The sequence below is a fragment of the Leopardus geoffroyi genome, chromosome B2, assembly GCF_018350155.1.
Source record: "Leopardus geoffroyi isolate Oge1 chromosome B2, O.geoffroyi_Oge1_pat1.0, whole genome shotgun sequence".
In the NCBI taxonomy this organism is placed as follows: Eukaryota; Metazoa; Chordata; class Mammalia; order Carnivora; family Felidae; genus Leopardus; species Leopardus geoffroyi.
This window is the reverse complement of record NC_059332.1, coordinates 129,515,121-129,529,999: the sequence shown is the minus strand read 5'-3', so window position 1 is coordinate 129,529,999 and position 14,879 is coordinate 129,515,121. Positions and strand designations below refer to the sequence as shown.

The 14,879-nt window shown below is 41.4% G+C and overlaps 2 protein-coding genes across 3 annotated transcripts in view; one reads left to right on the top strand and one right to left on the bottom strand.

Annotated features, from left to right (window-relative positions):
* Positions 1-14,879, top strand: part of FUCA2 (alpha-L-fucosidase 2) — a 19,905-nt gene extending 5,026 nt beyond the window's left edge. Inside the window, exons 3-7 of one of the 2 annotated variants that reach the window (XM_045499875.1) lie at positions 2,913-3,252; positions 5,119-5,329; positions 5,574-5,761; positions 12,160-12,268; positions 14,028-14,879. In XM_045499875.1, the coding sequence (XP_045355831.1) occupies positions 2,913-3,252; positions 5,119-5,329; positions 5,574-5,761; positions 12,160-12,268; positions 14,028-14,168 (989 nt within the window). In that variant the 3' untranslated portion in view covers positions 14,169-14,879. Of the gene's footprint in view, positions 1-2,912; positions 3,253-5,118; positions 5,330-5,573; positions 5,762-12,159; positions 12,269-13,832; positions 13,989-14,027 lie in introns of those variants that run through there. The other variant, XM_045499876.1, reaches the window with a different exon arrangement.
* LOC123609369 (ceramide glucosyltransferase-like) lies at positions 478-1,985 on the bottom strand. The gene is made up of 2 exons (XM_045500388.1): positions 1,944-1,985; positions 478-1,905 (listed from the first exon to the last, which is right to left on the bottom strand). Exons 1-2 carry the CDS (start codon positions 1,983-1,985, stop codon positions 1,216-1,218), a joined length of 732 nt encoding a protein of 243 aa, XP_045356344.1. The 3' UTR covers positions 478-1,215.

Below are 14,879 nucleotides of genomic sequence, written 5' to 3'. Positions count from 1 at the left end.
AGAACATCTGAAAGGAAACACGGTGTATGAGTCAAGGTTCTTCAGAGAAACAGAACCAATGGGAAGTCTGATATATAAAAAGAGATTTGTTAGAAGAAACTGGCTCTAGTTACGGAGGCTGAGAAGTCTGGACCCAGGAGAGCCGGTGGTATAGTTGTAGTCTGAGTCCAAAGGCAGGAGAAGGTGTGAGCTCAGACAGGCTGAGAGGGAATTCTTACCTAGCCTCTTATTCTGTTTAGGTCTTTAAGGGATTGGCTGAGGCCCATCCACACTGGGGAGAGCAATCTGCTTTACTCAGTCTATCTATTTACATTTTTTATTAATGTTTTATTTTATTTTGAGAGAGAGAGAGAGAGAATGCAAGCAGGGCAGGGGCAGAGAGAGGGAGACACAGAATCCAAAGCAGGCTCCAGGCTCTGAGCTGTCAGCACAGAGCTGGACGCAGGGCTTGAACCCATGAACCATGAGATCATGACCTGAGCTGAAGTTGGACACTCAAATGACTGAGCCATGCAGGCGCCCCTATTTTTTTTTTTTTAATTAATTTTTTAAATCAGTCTACCTATTTAGATGTTAATCTCAGGGTACCTGTGTGGCTCAGTCTGCTAAGTGTACAACTCTTGATTTTGTCTCAGGTCATGACCCTGTGGTCCAGTTAAGTTGACACAAAATTATCCGTCACAGTGTCTTACATTAATAGGATAGTTTCCACCCATTACCATTCCAGTATCCAAAAGATCAAGGAAGCGTCAACAAATTGTTACTGTCTCAACCACATGTTAATTCATTTGATGATTGCCTTTGCTATGACCATTTTTGCCTTGGCATGAGAAATTATGCCTCAGTATTTTCCACAGGGGTGGGGAGGGAAATAAGAGGGAAGAACCAAAACCAAAAATCTGTAGTTATCTTAGAATACTTTTCCCTTTGGCCACATTCAAGTGGCTTAATGATTTTCTCCTATAGATGTTTCTCCTATGGAGGTGGGTATTTAGAAAGTGTATTTGCTTGTGAACATGTTGTTGATTTCCTGATGTCTAGGAACCCTCTAAGCCGTATGGCACAAAGAATTACATAGTGTGCATTTTGTTTTAAAACACTTTGTTTTAAAAATAAAACAAAAATAGCGTCGTTTTTAGATCTTTCAAAGCATTTATATAAACATAATTTATAATACTTCTCTTTTTTCCTTTATGTACAGTCACAAAGCTATAGTTATACATCTAGAAACTCCTCTGCTGTGCCTCTATGGTGCAATCTGTAGCAATCAGTTCTCCAGCTTATAGTAGGGTCCCATAATGCCGACAAAAAAAAAAAAATGTATATTGTCATGGATTCACAGATGAACCAGGCTACTGCATAATCGAGTTTTGAAAAACACTGTGTGCCACCCTGGACACCCCTGAGTTGAATGTAGTCAGATATAAACCATTCCAGGCAATGACACTTGAAAAACACCATAATATCCCATCTGAATACATGGTGGGCTGCCCATCCAATAATTAAACTGGCAACAAAACACTCCGAAATTGGCTCACGAATTACTGTAGCAGGAAGCACGTTAGTTTGCAGTTTGGTCCATCTGATCATTCTGGATTGAAACTGGGAAATTGAGTAAGAGCCAGAGTTTTGCATTGCAACCTGAGTGGACTTTGCAAACTTCCAACCTCGGTCAGCTATGGCTTTGGCCATCAAGTAATCTTCAGCAATGTATTGAGGAAAAGCTATAAGCCCTTCTGCTTGATCTAACGCATCCTTTCTCATTGAACAAGACATTCCTGTCACACATTTGAAGCCAGTCACATTGGCGGAGACATAGCACCTTGTATGGGAAGTTTCAAAATATACCTGTTCTAACGTGGCAGCAAAGCCCTGTCTGTCTGTTACACAGGGCAAAACAAAATACTTTTAATCATACTGTGAGGACAGATACTGAAGCTGACATTTGTAAACTTTCTAGGACTCCCATTTTCAGATGTTTTCATTGCTTTTTGGAAAAAGTCCCACTGAGGTTGCTTAGGCAGAAAGATCTTTATGTGAGTTTAGGTGGTGATGAAGATCCATGTGGTTTCAGTACTGTCTGGTGTTAGAGCCTGTTGATTTGAAACATTTTGAATAGGACTTTAAATATTGCTGCTTTGAAGCTTACCACAAACACCTTTGACAAGAGTGAACAGTTTTAGAAGCTTTTTTTAAATTAATTAATTTATTTTGAGACAGAGAGAGAGAGAGAGCAAGCATGAGTTGGGGAGAGGTAGAGAGAGTGAGAGAGTGAGAGAGAGAGGGAGAGAGGGAATCCAGATGTGAATCCTGATGTGGGGCTCAATCTTATGAATTGTGAGATCATGACCCGAGCTGAAATCAAGAGAGGACTCTTACCCGACTGAGCCACCCCAAGAAGCTTATATTCTATGAGGAAAAATATAGGAGCTAGATGAGATTATGCAGACCTGAAGGGGTACCCAGAATGTTACTTAAAAAAACCTTGGGGGGCGCCTGGGTGGCGTAGTCGGTTAGGCGTCCGACTTCAGCCAGGTCACGATCTCGCGGTCCGTGAGTTTGAGCCCCGCGTCGGGCTCTGGGCTGATGGCTCAGAGCCTGGAGCCTGTTTCTGATTCTGTGTCTCCCTCTCTCTCTGCCCCTCCCCCGTTCATGCTCTGTCTCTCTCTGTCCCAAAAATAAATAAACGTTGAAAAAAAAAAAAATTAAAAAAAAAAACAACCTTGGTTCCACCTGGTTTAGATTCTCATTTGTTTCTCATATAAAAGCAGAATATGTGCCATGAAAAAAAGTTCCACAAAGCAGTTGTAGAAGTTTTTGTATGTCACATGCACTATTTTGGTATTTGTATAGGTGGAAATGTCCTAAAGCAGATTCACATTCTTACAAAGACTCTTACTATAATTGTGCAGGCTTTACCTTGTGGGGCTCAAAGCATTCATGGAACTGGAATGCAGTGGATGTGGGGCCCAAGAGGGACCTTGTCAAGGAGCTTGAGGCAGCTATTAGGAACAGGACTGACCTTCGCTTTGGACTGTACTATTCCCTCTTTGAATGGTTTCATCCACTCTTCCTTGAGGATAAGTCCAGGTCATTCCATCAGCAACAGTTTCCAGTTTCCAAGACGCTGCCAGAACTCTACGAGCTAGTGAACAAGTATCAGCCGGAGGTCCTGTGGTCGGATGGTGATGGAGACGCCCCTGATGACTACTGGAACAGCACGGTCTTCTTAGCCTGGCTGTATAACCAAAGGTGTATGTGCTATTAGATCGCCATGGTGACCCAAAATGTCCCTCATACATGCGTTCCCTTGCTTTGTGAAATATTCCCTTTTGGGCTTATCTGTGGTGTGAGGCAGGGGGAAATCATGGTAAATAATGCTTATTAGATATATCAGGTCTTTTTAATGTTTATTTTTGAGAGAAAGAGAGAGGCAGAGAGAGGGGGACAGAGGATCTGAAGTGGGCTCTGTGCTGACAGCAGAGAGCCCCATGTGGGGCTCAAACTCACAAACCATGAGATCATGACCTGAGCTGAAGTCAGATACTTAACTGACTGAGCTCTCCAGGTGCCCCTAGATATATCAGTTTTTACTCCAAGTAATCAGTCAGTAATCAAGACTTACAAATCAGGAGCCAAATACAACTCAAATCTGATTTTGAAATCACTAAAAACCACTAAAAATTTGAAATCACTGAAAAAAAAAGATAAAATCACAGAATCAAGAACTTTGAAGATGTTAATTTGTGGGTCCCCCCTTCCCCCTTCTGAGACAACAATTCATCACTGTTTGTGATTATGTGCTTGTCAATTCCTCTAATTGCTTCTTTTCATCTTCTTTGATATCTTTGCTGCTCAGTCACTGTCACCCTTATCTGCCTCCTCTTTTCCCGTATCAGCACCACCTGTTGCTTTCTAGCATGTTCCAGACTGCCCCATTAGAACAGGGGGTTCTGGCTGAGCTCCTGTTAGGCTTGAACCTTGTGACCAAATTTATATTTGTAACTAGAAAATACTCGGTGTTGTGGTATGAAATCAGGGAGTGTTGTACTTGTGTTCCCTGGACACACAAGGGGTGTGCATACAGATACTCTGGAGAGCTCTTGATACTTAAGGCAGCAGTCTGCCCAGGTATGTCCAAGGGGAAAGACTGGGAACCATCCGCTTCAATTTGTAAATCATGATAATATCATTGTGGGGATTATTTCATGCCACAGTGATGGCAAGTTAACTTCCCAGAGATTTTCAACATCAGGCACAATTGTAATAGAAAGGCTATATTCAGTTATAGGTGAGAAGAATGTTTAAAAAAATTTTTTTTTAGTGTTTATTTTTGAGAGAGAGAGAGTACGAGCTGGGGAGGAACAGAGAGAGGGAGATAGTATCTGAAGCAGGCTCCAGGCTCTGAGCTGTCAGCACAGAGCCCGACGCAGGGCTCGTTCCCACGAGCTGTGAGATGGTGACTTGAGCCAAAGTCGGATGCTCAACCAACTGAGCCACCCAGAAGTCCCCCCCTTTTTTATTTTTTTTGAGTGTAAACTCAATTCTGGCTATCATTCATAATACATGGGAGAAGGAGCTTCAAATAACAGTGTGATACTCTTTTAAGTGCTGTATGTGCTGGGTACTGGGCTAGGACTAGGTGTTTTCATAAATTCTCTCTAAAATTTTTTTTTAACGTTTATTCATTTTTGAGAGACAGAGAGCGTGATTGGGGGAGGGGTAGAGAGAGAGGGAGACACAGGATCTGAAGCAGGCTCCAGACTCTGAGCTGATGTGGGCCTCAAACCCACAAACTGCCAGACCATGATCTGAGCCAAAGTCGGACACTTAACTGACTGAGCCACCCCAGCACCCCTACATAAATTATTTCTGATCTAATAACAGATGAGGAGATTATTCAGAGGAGTTAGGTCACTGACTCTGGGGCGGGGAGCTTAGAAAGTGACCGAGCCAGGATTGCAACCAACCCAGGTCTGACTTCAAAACTATGGGCTTTGCATTATGCTAGTATGCTATGATGATTTTTCAGGAGTGGATTTCAGTTAGACTTCTTTCCAGGGACATTTCCTTTTATGTAAAATGTTTTATTTTTTATTAAAAAAAATTATATTTCAGCCCCGTTCGGGACACAGTCGTCACCAATGACCGTTGGGGACTCGGTACCATCTGTAAGCATGGCGGCTATTATACCTGCAGTGATCGTTACCACCCAGGACATCTTCTGCCTCATAAATGGGAAAATTGCATGACAATAGACAAGTTTTCCTGGGGTTACAGGAGAGACGCCAGACTCAGTGACTATCTTACAATCGAAGAACTAGTGAAGGTACAGTAAAATGTTAGGTGACTATTAAGGTAATATTCTCAATTGTGTGGATGTGTGAGAATTACTTTGTATAATTTGTAGAGCTCAGGGGCCTGTAAACACAGGACATAATTCTATTTGCTGTGTTTGTTCTTCTGGACAGTGGTTACATATGAGTGTGTAAGCACACAAATACAACATATTATTAACACATTGGCAATGGAATCGTTTCATCTCCCTAAGAACTTTATTCTTAATTTTTTAGGAACTTGTAGAGACAGTTTCATGTGGAGGAAATCTTTTGATGAATATTGGGCCCACATATGATGGCACAATTCCTGTAATTTTTGAGGAGCGACTGAGGCAAATGGGGACCTGGCTAAAAGTCAATGGAGAAGCTATTTATGAAACCTACCCTTGGAGGTCCCAGAGTGACGTCACCCCAGACGTGTGGTAAGTTATTCTTGTTACCAAGTACTATTTGATGGAGGAAAACATTTAAAATTTCTGAGATACAAAGAGAAAAGTAGGATAAAAAGGAAATTGGATGCATGCCTGTTATACAAAGCACTTTCCAAGCTATTTACTCTAGAAGAAATCAGCATGTGTTTGAACACTTATTGTTTATCCAGTCAAGCTTAAATCCTATCTAGAAACTTCCTAAGAGTGGGCAAATTTTAGTGAAAAATAGTCAGCTCTTATAAAAATCATAAGCCATTCAGAAAAATGAAAGATGCTGAGTGGTTAATCCGAAAGGAAGACTTTGATTTAGTCATTTAATTCTTATTTCTGCAGATGTTCCATCATATGAAATTAGCAAGGAAGAGGTGCCAAAAAAAAAAAAAAAAAATTTTAAATCAGCCCAAATAACAGCATTATTTTAATTGATAAAAAACTGATAATTTGTTCATATTATTCTAATAAATCTAAACCTGAAGTTTTTTTTTAAGTTTTTTAAAAAATGTTTACTTATTTTTGAGAGAGAGAGAGCACGAGCAGGGGAGGGGCAAAGAGAGAGGGAGACAGAAGCAGGCACTGTGTTGATAGGCCACTACCCGATGTGGGCCTCCAACTCACGAAGTGTGAGATCATGACCTGGGCCGAAGTCAGATGACTAACCGACTGAGCCACCTAGGTGCCCCTAAACCTGAAGTTTCTTTATAATTAATTATTTTAGAGGCACTTGGGCGGCTCAGTCAGTTCAGCGTCTGACTCTTGGTTTTGGCACAGGTCATGATCTCGCGGTTTCATGAGTGCGAGCCCGCATCAGGCTCTGCGCTGTCCACGGGGAGCCTGCTTGGGATTTTTCTCTCTGTCCTCTCTCTGTCCCTCCCGCACTCATGCTGCCTCTGTCTCTCTCAAATAAACAAACTGAAAAAAAATTTTTAATTATTTTAACTTATTATTTTAACTTATTATTTTAACTTATAACTTAAATAACTTATTTAATTATTTTAACTTATTATTTCAACTTATTTTTCTCTTAACTAGAATCTTCTTTAAAAGCTTTGCTTATGTCTGCACTTTGGAAGGTACCACATGCCAATGAGTATCTGAATCACATTCTGCAAATATGATGGTTCTTGATGTTGGGTCTTAACGCATATAAGTAAGAATAGTATAGGGAAGCTCTAAAAATTCACCCGTTGTTGTCACCAGGTGAATACAACCTGATCAAGTATAAACCAAAAAATAGACTAAATCTTCTTTGACTTTACTTATGACTTAAAACTAATTGTCAACTCATCGAAGAAAATAAAGTAAAGCAATCTAGACAGAAGCAACTCATTGTAGAATTTTAGAATGTGTGGGAGAAGCCATAGTTGGAACCCAGTACCAGTCCTTCATTTTACAGAGACTAGTTTAAATCTGGTTTTGGGATTTGCATCTGGGCATATATTTGACAGGGGGGTCTGGTCATGGATTTCACAATCATCAACTATTATTCCATGAAATTTTATCCCAATAAATAAAAATAACAGCCAAAATATTTAATAAGGTCTGTGAAGCCCCCTTGTCTGGCTCCTGCTGACCGCACCAACCCCAAACCCCGTGTGGCCCTGCTCCCCCCTCACAGCAGGAGTTCTTCAGCCTACCAGGCACGCTGCTGTCCTTGCCCCAGTCATCTGTAGACTCCCAGGTCCTTAGAATCCTTCAGGATTTCAGCCCTAGCTCGCGATCACTGTCCCCAGAACTACTCTTAACATCACTCTTAGTGATTTGAACACCTATATTCACATTTTTAAAAATTTGCCGCCCCCTTAGTTCTTGTACTCTCTCTTCTGAGCATCTTGTGTGTTCTACCTTTGCTACCTCCTTTCTGGGTCATGCCTTAGATCCTGTATTACCAATAATTGTACTTATTCCATGATCTCAGTTTGAAGCATTATGCTGTCTCCCAAACACCTTTTTCAAACAAAATTTTTTTAATTTTATTTATTTTTGAGACAGAGCATGAGTGGGGGAGGGGCAGAGAGAGAGGGAGACATAGAATCCGAAGCAGGCTCCACGCTCTGAGCTGTCAGCACAGAGCCCGGCACGGGGCTCGAACTCACAGACTGTGAGATCATGACCTGAGCCGAAGTCCAACGCTCAACCGACTGAGCCACTCCCAACCGCCTTTTAAATTTCAGCTCACTCCACATAGCACTTAGGCTTCTGAAAGGATCTGTAATCCACTGATGATACCAATCTGTGACCCCCTCACTTTTTTTCTGTTCCTCAGCCCTTTTCCGTATCCAGGTCAGATTCTGTGGCTTGTCACTCCATGACATACACTCTTTCTCTGTCATACTCACTTGACTTTGATTAAAAACTCAACTCTGGTTAAATTTAGCTCTGCTCATTCCATGTCTGCCCATGGGTAGCTAAAATGTGACTAGAAATACACAGACACACATACACACACAATACCAGATTATTTTTCTTTTGGCTTTAAGGTCAACCCTTGTGTCCTGGGTCCCATCCCAAATTATCCACTCGAGGATATTTTTCTAGCAGTTCTCTCCTTTGCTCCTTATCTTCAACTTTCCCTCTTTATTAGAGCCTTCCTGCCAGCATTCAAACGTGTTATTTCTTTCATCTTAAAAAAGTACTCTTTTGACCCTTAGATTTCCAGCTACCTCCCCGTTTCTCTCATTTCTTTGATAGTAAAACATGTTAAAAGTTTTTTTTTTTAAACTGGCTATCTTCAATATCTTGCTCCAGTTTTCTCTTGCACCCACTCTGGTCAGGCTTCCGCCCCCACACTTCAGAAAGTCGCTGTTATCCAAGCCCTCCATAACCCGTCCTTCACCAAATCCAAAGTGACTTCGTGGTCCATTTTCTGAGTTTATGGCAGCATGTGACTCTGTTGACGCCGTCTCTGCTCGTTGGCTGCTCCTTCCTAGTGTCTTTTGCTGATTCCACCCCCAGTTCCCAACCATTATACCCTGAAGTGCCTGGGGCTTAGTCCTTGGGCTTCTGTTCCTCCTCTTTATCTTTATTCCCCAGGCAGTCACATCCATTTTCACAGCCTTAGATGCCATACCGATGACCTCTACAGTGCCGACCTTTTGTTGAACTCCAGACTTACATTCGCTTTCCTGGTCAACATCTCCACTTGGAAGTGTAAATACCTTAAACCTGTTATGTCTAAAACTGAGGTCCTAATTTTAAAATTTTGCTCTAAACTAGCTCCAAGCAGTCTTCCCAAACTCAATTAATGACAGCTTCATCCTTTTAGGTGGTTGTGAGGCCAAAAACCTTGGGAGTCTTCAACTCTCCTTTTATATTTCACGGCCAATCCGTCAGCAAGTATCATTTTTCTCTTTGAAGTATATCTAGAATGTGACCATGTCTCATTCTTTTAATCTCTATTGTGTCTCCCCTGGATTATAAGCTTCTTTGACTGATCTGTTTACATCCATCCTTGCCCCTTTCATCTTTCTGCCCCAAAACCTTTGAAATAATGAAGCCAGGTTATGTCACTACTACGCTCAAATTCCTCCAATGGCTTCCGGTCTCAGAGAACGAGCCAGATCTTGTAGAGGCTTATAAGGTCCTATAAAAACTGGCTCCTTGCTGTCTCTGATCTTATCTGCCATCATGCTTTCCCTCACTTTCTCTCCTGCCCTTCTTGTTGCCATGTCAGCAGGCCAAGCATACTCCTGCTTGCTGTTCTCTCTTCCTCTGGATACTCACATGCTCTTCCTCACATTCTTCAGGTCTCCTCAATGCCACCTCCTCAAAGGTGGACTATTAGATTTAAAATAACAACCACATCCCTCCTTTCCAACCTTGCATGCTCTGTCCTCACCTGGCTTCAGTTTTCCCCATAGGACTTAATCATCACGTGCTTATTCTAATTTTTTCCACTACCACATAAGCTCCATAAGGACAGGGACTGTGTTCAATGCTGCGTCTCCAGCTCTAAAATAGTGATTAGCAGTTTAAGATTTCAATAAACGTTGAAAAACTAAGAATGAGTGAGTTCTGTTTTGTGTAGAGCTTACTCTTACCTTTTCTCTTTTTTTCTCATTCATCCTCTAAGTCTCCGATGAAATGCCATTTTTTTTAGGCTTCTGCTCATGGTCTAATCTTTTTTTAATTTAAAACATTTTTTTAAAATATTTATTTTCAGAGAGAAAGATAGAGTGTGAGTGAGGGAGGGCGCAGAGAGAGAGAGGGAGAGAATTCCAAGCAGGCTCTGCGCTGTTAGCACGGAGCCCAATGTAAGGCTCAAAGCCACAAAACAACTGTGAGGTCATGGCCTGAGCCTATGAGAAGTAAATGAAATGATTTGTTTTGAGAAATACCAAATAAAAGCTGTGCTATAGAGTTACCAATAGGTTTACAACCTATTGGAAATATGTACCCCCCCAATGGAGTCCCAAACTTCACTTCACTTCCTGATTCTTCTTCCCCTCGCCATTTCGCGGGCTTAGTCTTCGCGGGTTTTGTAATGGGCATGTGCCAAAGAACTGAAGTCTCTGCGTCACCTCAAGGAATGTACGTTTGTACAAAAAGACTAGTTTTTGCCTTACGTGGGCATAGCTGACTTCCGGGTAAGGCTGTAACCTCTGTAGTACTCAGCCAAATGAGGAATCAGGGGAGGGACTTCACGCTAGGAGATAAATTGCCTGCTGTAACTGCTCCGAGTGTGCCTGTCCATCAGACACCCGCTCTTGCAAGAATGTTGATTAAAGCCTCGCTTCACTGTGCTCAGAGTCTCTGTGCCCGTCCTTTGATTGGGTCAGTGGGCTTATTTCTTACAGAGCTGAAGTCAAGAGTTGGAGGCATTACTGACAGAGCCACACAGGCACCCCGCTGATGGTCTAATCTAAGAGGTTCCTTTGTTATAACCTTTCAATTTACTGTTCTTTCATTGTGCTTATCAAAACTCACACTTTGACATTATTTGTGTGATTATTGAATAGAGTCTTCGTCACTCTAGTCTAAGTTCCATAAGAATAAGAATTAAGTGTTTTGTTTTCTGTTGTATCCCTAACACCAGCGTCAGTACTTGGCCCAGCATTGACACATACAGACTTTTTGATGAGGGAGTATGAAGATTTGAATCAGCAGGTGGAAAGCCATTTACTCCTGCATCTTACCTTTGCTCATAATTCCCTCCTATTTCCAACTCCATGGGAACAATCTGATGAAGAGTAGTATTAGAAAAGTCTCTGGGGCGCCTGGGTGGCTCAGTCGATTAAGCGTCTGACTTCAGCTCAGGTCACGATCTCGCGGTCTGTGAGTTTGAGCCCCACGTCTGGCTCTGGGCTGATGGCTCAGAGCCTGGAGTCTGCTTCTGATTCTGTGTCTCCCTCTCTCTCTGCCCCTCCCCCGTTCATGCTCTGTCTCTCTCTGTCTCAAAAATAAATAAACGTTAAAAAAAAAAGAGAAGTCTCTGTTCTTTTTGGTATAGGGGAAGTGGGGGAGGGAGGTGCTATGATATTATGATTTATGATAACAAGTATATATTTGGTCTTGTCTCCATTTCTGGCACAGAGCTCCTTAAACTCTTGGAATCTCCTGAGTGATGAGAACTATACAGATGTTTTTTGTTATGTTAATGAGGTGACTTTTCCACTTCACCAAGGGTGAGGCTGGTTGCCTGGAGACTTTCAGTCCCTCCCTCCAGGAGGAGAGAGGCTGAAGGTTGAATCAGTCACCAATGACTAGTGATTTAATCAATCATAACCATGTAATGAAGCCTCCATAAAACCAAAAAGCATGGGGTTTGGAGAGCTTCAGCGTTGTTGGGAGAGGGGTGTGCCTGGAAAGTTCATGGAAGCTCCATGCCCTTTCCCCATACCTTGCTCTATGCGTCTCTTCCCTTCGGCTGTTCCTGAGTTTTATCCTGTTATAATAGACTGGTATGCCAGTAAGTAAACTGTTTGTGTGAGTTTTGTGAGCTGCTGTAGAAAATTAATTGAACCCAGGGAAAAGGTTGTTGGAACCTCCCATCTGTAGCTGGTGGGTTAGAAGACCAGGTGATACCTTGGACTTGTGATTGGTGTCTGAAGTTGAGTGGTGCAGGCCAGCAGTCTTGTAGGACTGAATCCTTGACCTGTGGAATCTGACACCATCTCCACGTAGATAGTGTCAGAATTAAGTTGAATTGTAGGACACCCAGCTGGTGTTGGAGAATTGCTTGTTGGGGGTGAGGAACCCCCTCTCCAGCCCCCCAAAGACACACTGGAATTGGGAACCCTCTTTGGGTGCTTTTTACTCTACCATGGAGCTATTTTTTCCTTCTATTAATGAAGACATGGGTAAATATTTACTGCATGAAAGTATCTCTGTAAAATAATCCCAAACCTAACACATGAGGAATACCACTATGCTCTTTTCCTCCTTTTAACCAGGTACACATCCAAACCTAAACAAAAGTTGGTCTACGCCATATATCTTAAATGGCCCACATCAAGACATCTGTTTCTTGGCCAACCCATCGCTACCCCAGGGGCAACAGAGGTAAGGAGATTTTATCTTTATTGTGTCTTTAAATTGCTAACTAGCATATCCTAGGGAAAAACAGAATGAAACTTTTAACTTCAAGGAGAGCCTTACGTATGTTCCATTTATACCTCATGAGAGTATGGGTTTTCTCCCACCACATCCGAAAGCAGAGCATTCCTATGAAATCTTTCATAAGCTGAAATTGTGTAAAGCAAAGAAGCAATTACCATTAATTTATGTGGAAATTTGTTTGAACAGTCCTAGACCCCCACAATAATCTCTCTTAGAAGACCTCTTCTGATCCCTTAGAACACATCTTGCTAACGGATGCACAAATTGAATGGAGACAAAGCACAGACGCTCACAGACTCAGTTCAAAGCTATGGCGGCTTGATGCTGAAATGCTGAGTATAGGAAGGAACTTGGAGTTACCATTCGCTGCTGTTGGGGTGTGCACTGCCTCTAAAACGGCTCTCTGCAAAACAAACACTAAATGCTATTTTTACTTTTCACTTTTTTTTTTTTTGTAAAAGTGAAAGTCCTCTTCAGATTTTTTTCAGTTACAAAAATAGGTACTACTCTAGGCCTTTTATAAAAGTGAAATGGCGTAACACTGACTGTAGGGGATACCTGTAATTTTAAAATGAACTTCGGCAGTGGCAATGTTTGGCCAAACCTTTGAAAATTTTCTTTCATTTCCCAGAAAACTAAACTTAAAATACAGCTATCTCCATGCGTATCAATGTAAAATAGATATTCTTTTTTTACGGTTATTTTATGTTGTTCAAGTTCTGGAAGCATCCAAAATGATTCTGGAATTTATAAATAAATGAGTAAAGCAAACTCAGGTTCTTTCCCAGACATCCCATCCCAGAATACATCAGAATAAAAGTAAGATGTTGTAGTTGTACTATTTTAAGGTCATTAAAAAAATCTGGAGGAAGTTAATCTAACAGTTGTAGGCAACAGATCTGGTATTGAGTTCATTTTGATGCATTTCATAGCTTGTTTTTAAGAAACAATTTCCTTGGATGTAGATTGTCCATATGCTTCTCCTTGTATCATCTTTCCACATTTCATTTCTAACACTGTGGTTGATCTGGCAGAAAGGAAGATGGAGTTCACATTTGCTGTTTAATTACAGCTTAGTGGCGTGGTATGACATCATCTTTTTATTTTATCTATATTTTGTCTGACCCCACTAATACTGTAATCTTAAAAGTTCACGGGTTTTGTTTTTGTGTTGTTCCACATGATAGGCAACGTTTTCTCGTTCAAAATAACCAAAGATATGTAGAAAACATATTTAAACCCATTTAGTATAAGAGTAAGGATATAAAACAATTACAGTAGTATTCGATCAGACTTATGTATTGTTGATCAGTTACTGGAAAACCTGGGGAGGAAGGGTAGCTTCCTAGATAAGGGACATTCTATGCAAGAACTATGCAAGTCTTACATTGGGCAGATTGGTCCAGAGTCATTTTCCCTGGCCCTCTCTTCAGTGTTTTCCCTACTCTAACACTATTCAGCCTTTACAGTTCTTCTCTTCCAACTCTTGGACACTTTTACTTGACAGGAATGTAGGAGTAAGACGCATGTATGCACTCATTTGGACCAAAGGTTAAAATAACTTGTGAACCACTAAATAAAAGCAAAAGCTGAGTTTCTTGTCTACAGTGTTTTAAAGAAATACCAGCCACTCTTTTGCAATAAAGTGGGTGAGTCAAAGAGATACGTGTGAAGACATTTCTGTGTATGTTTTTAATTTCAGATTAAACTACTGGGACACGGACAGCCACTTAACTGGACGTCTTTGAAGCCAAATGGCATACTGGTAGAACTGCCACGTCTAACCTTTGATCAGATGCCCTGTAAATGCGGCTGGGCTCTAGCACTAACTAATGTGATCTAATTTTCAGCAGAGTAGTTCATGCTGCAGGTACATCGAAGACTAGAAAATATCAGGTTTCTATAATTGTGGCATATAGAGAAAGCAAATGTAAAATTGGTCAAGGAAAGTCAAATATTTAGGCAATTCAGGCCCTTTCCCCTCTTACTGCTTATGTTTGTTCTTAAATTACCCATGTAATTGTTTTACTTCTCCAGTGTACTTTGCCATTGAAGTCTCTTCACATTGAATTTATTTCCATGTGTGATTAAGAGGTGGAAATTTTTGTTTTATGGTAGCTAGGAACTGGTGGTGGTAAGGACTGAATTAAGTCTCCTGAATTGTGTCTCAAATTCCTATGTTGAAGCCCTAGCCCTCAATGTGACTGTGTTTGAAGACAGAGCCTTTGAAGAGGTAACTAAGTTTAAATAAAGTCATAAGAGTAAGAGCCTAATCTATACGACTGGCGTCTTTATAAGAAGAGAAAGAGATGCCACTGATGCAAGCACACAGAGGAAAGGCCACGTGAGGACACAGGGAGAAGGCACCATCGGCAGCCAAGGAGAGAGGCCTTGAGACAAACCCAACCTGCAGACACACTGGGCTCTCAGCTTTCAGGATTGTAAGAAAATAAATTACTGTGCTTTAAGCCACCCAGTCTGTGGTATTTTGTTATGGTGGCCCTAGCAGACTAATACAGGTGGCAGAGATATAATAAATTTGGCCTAATACATA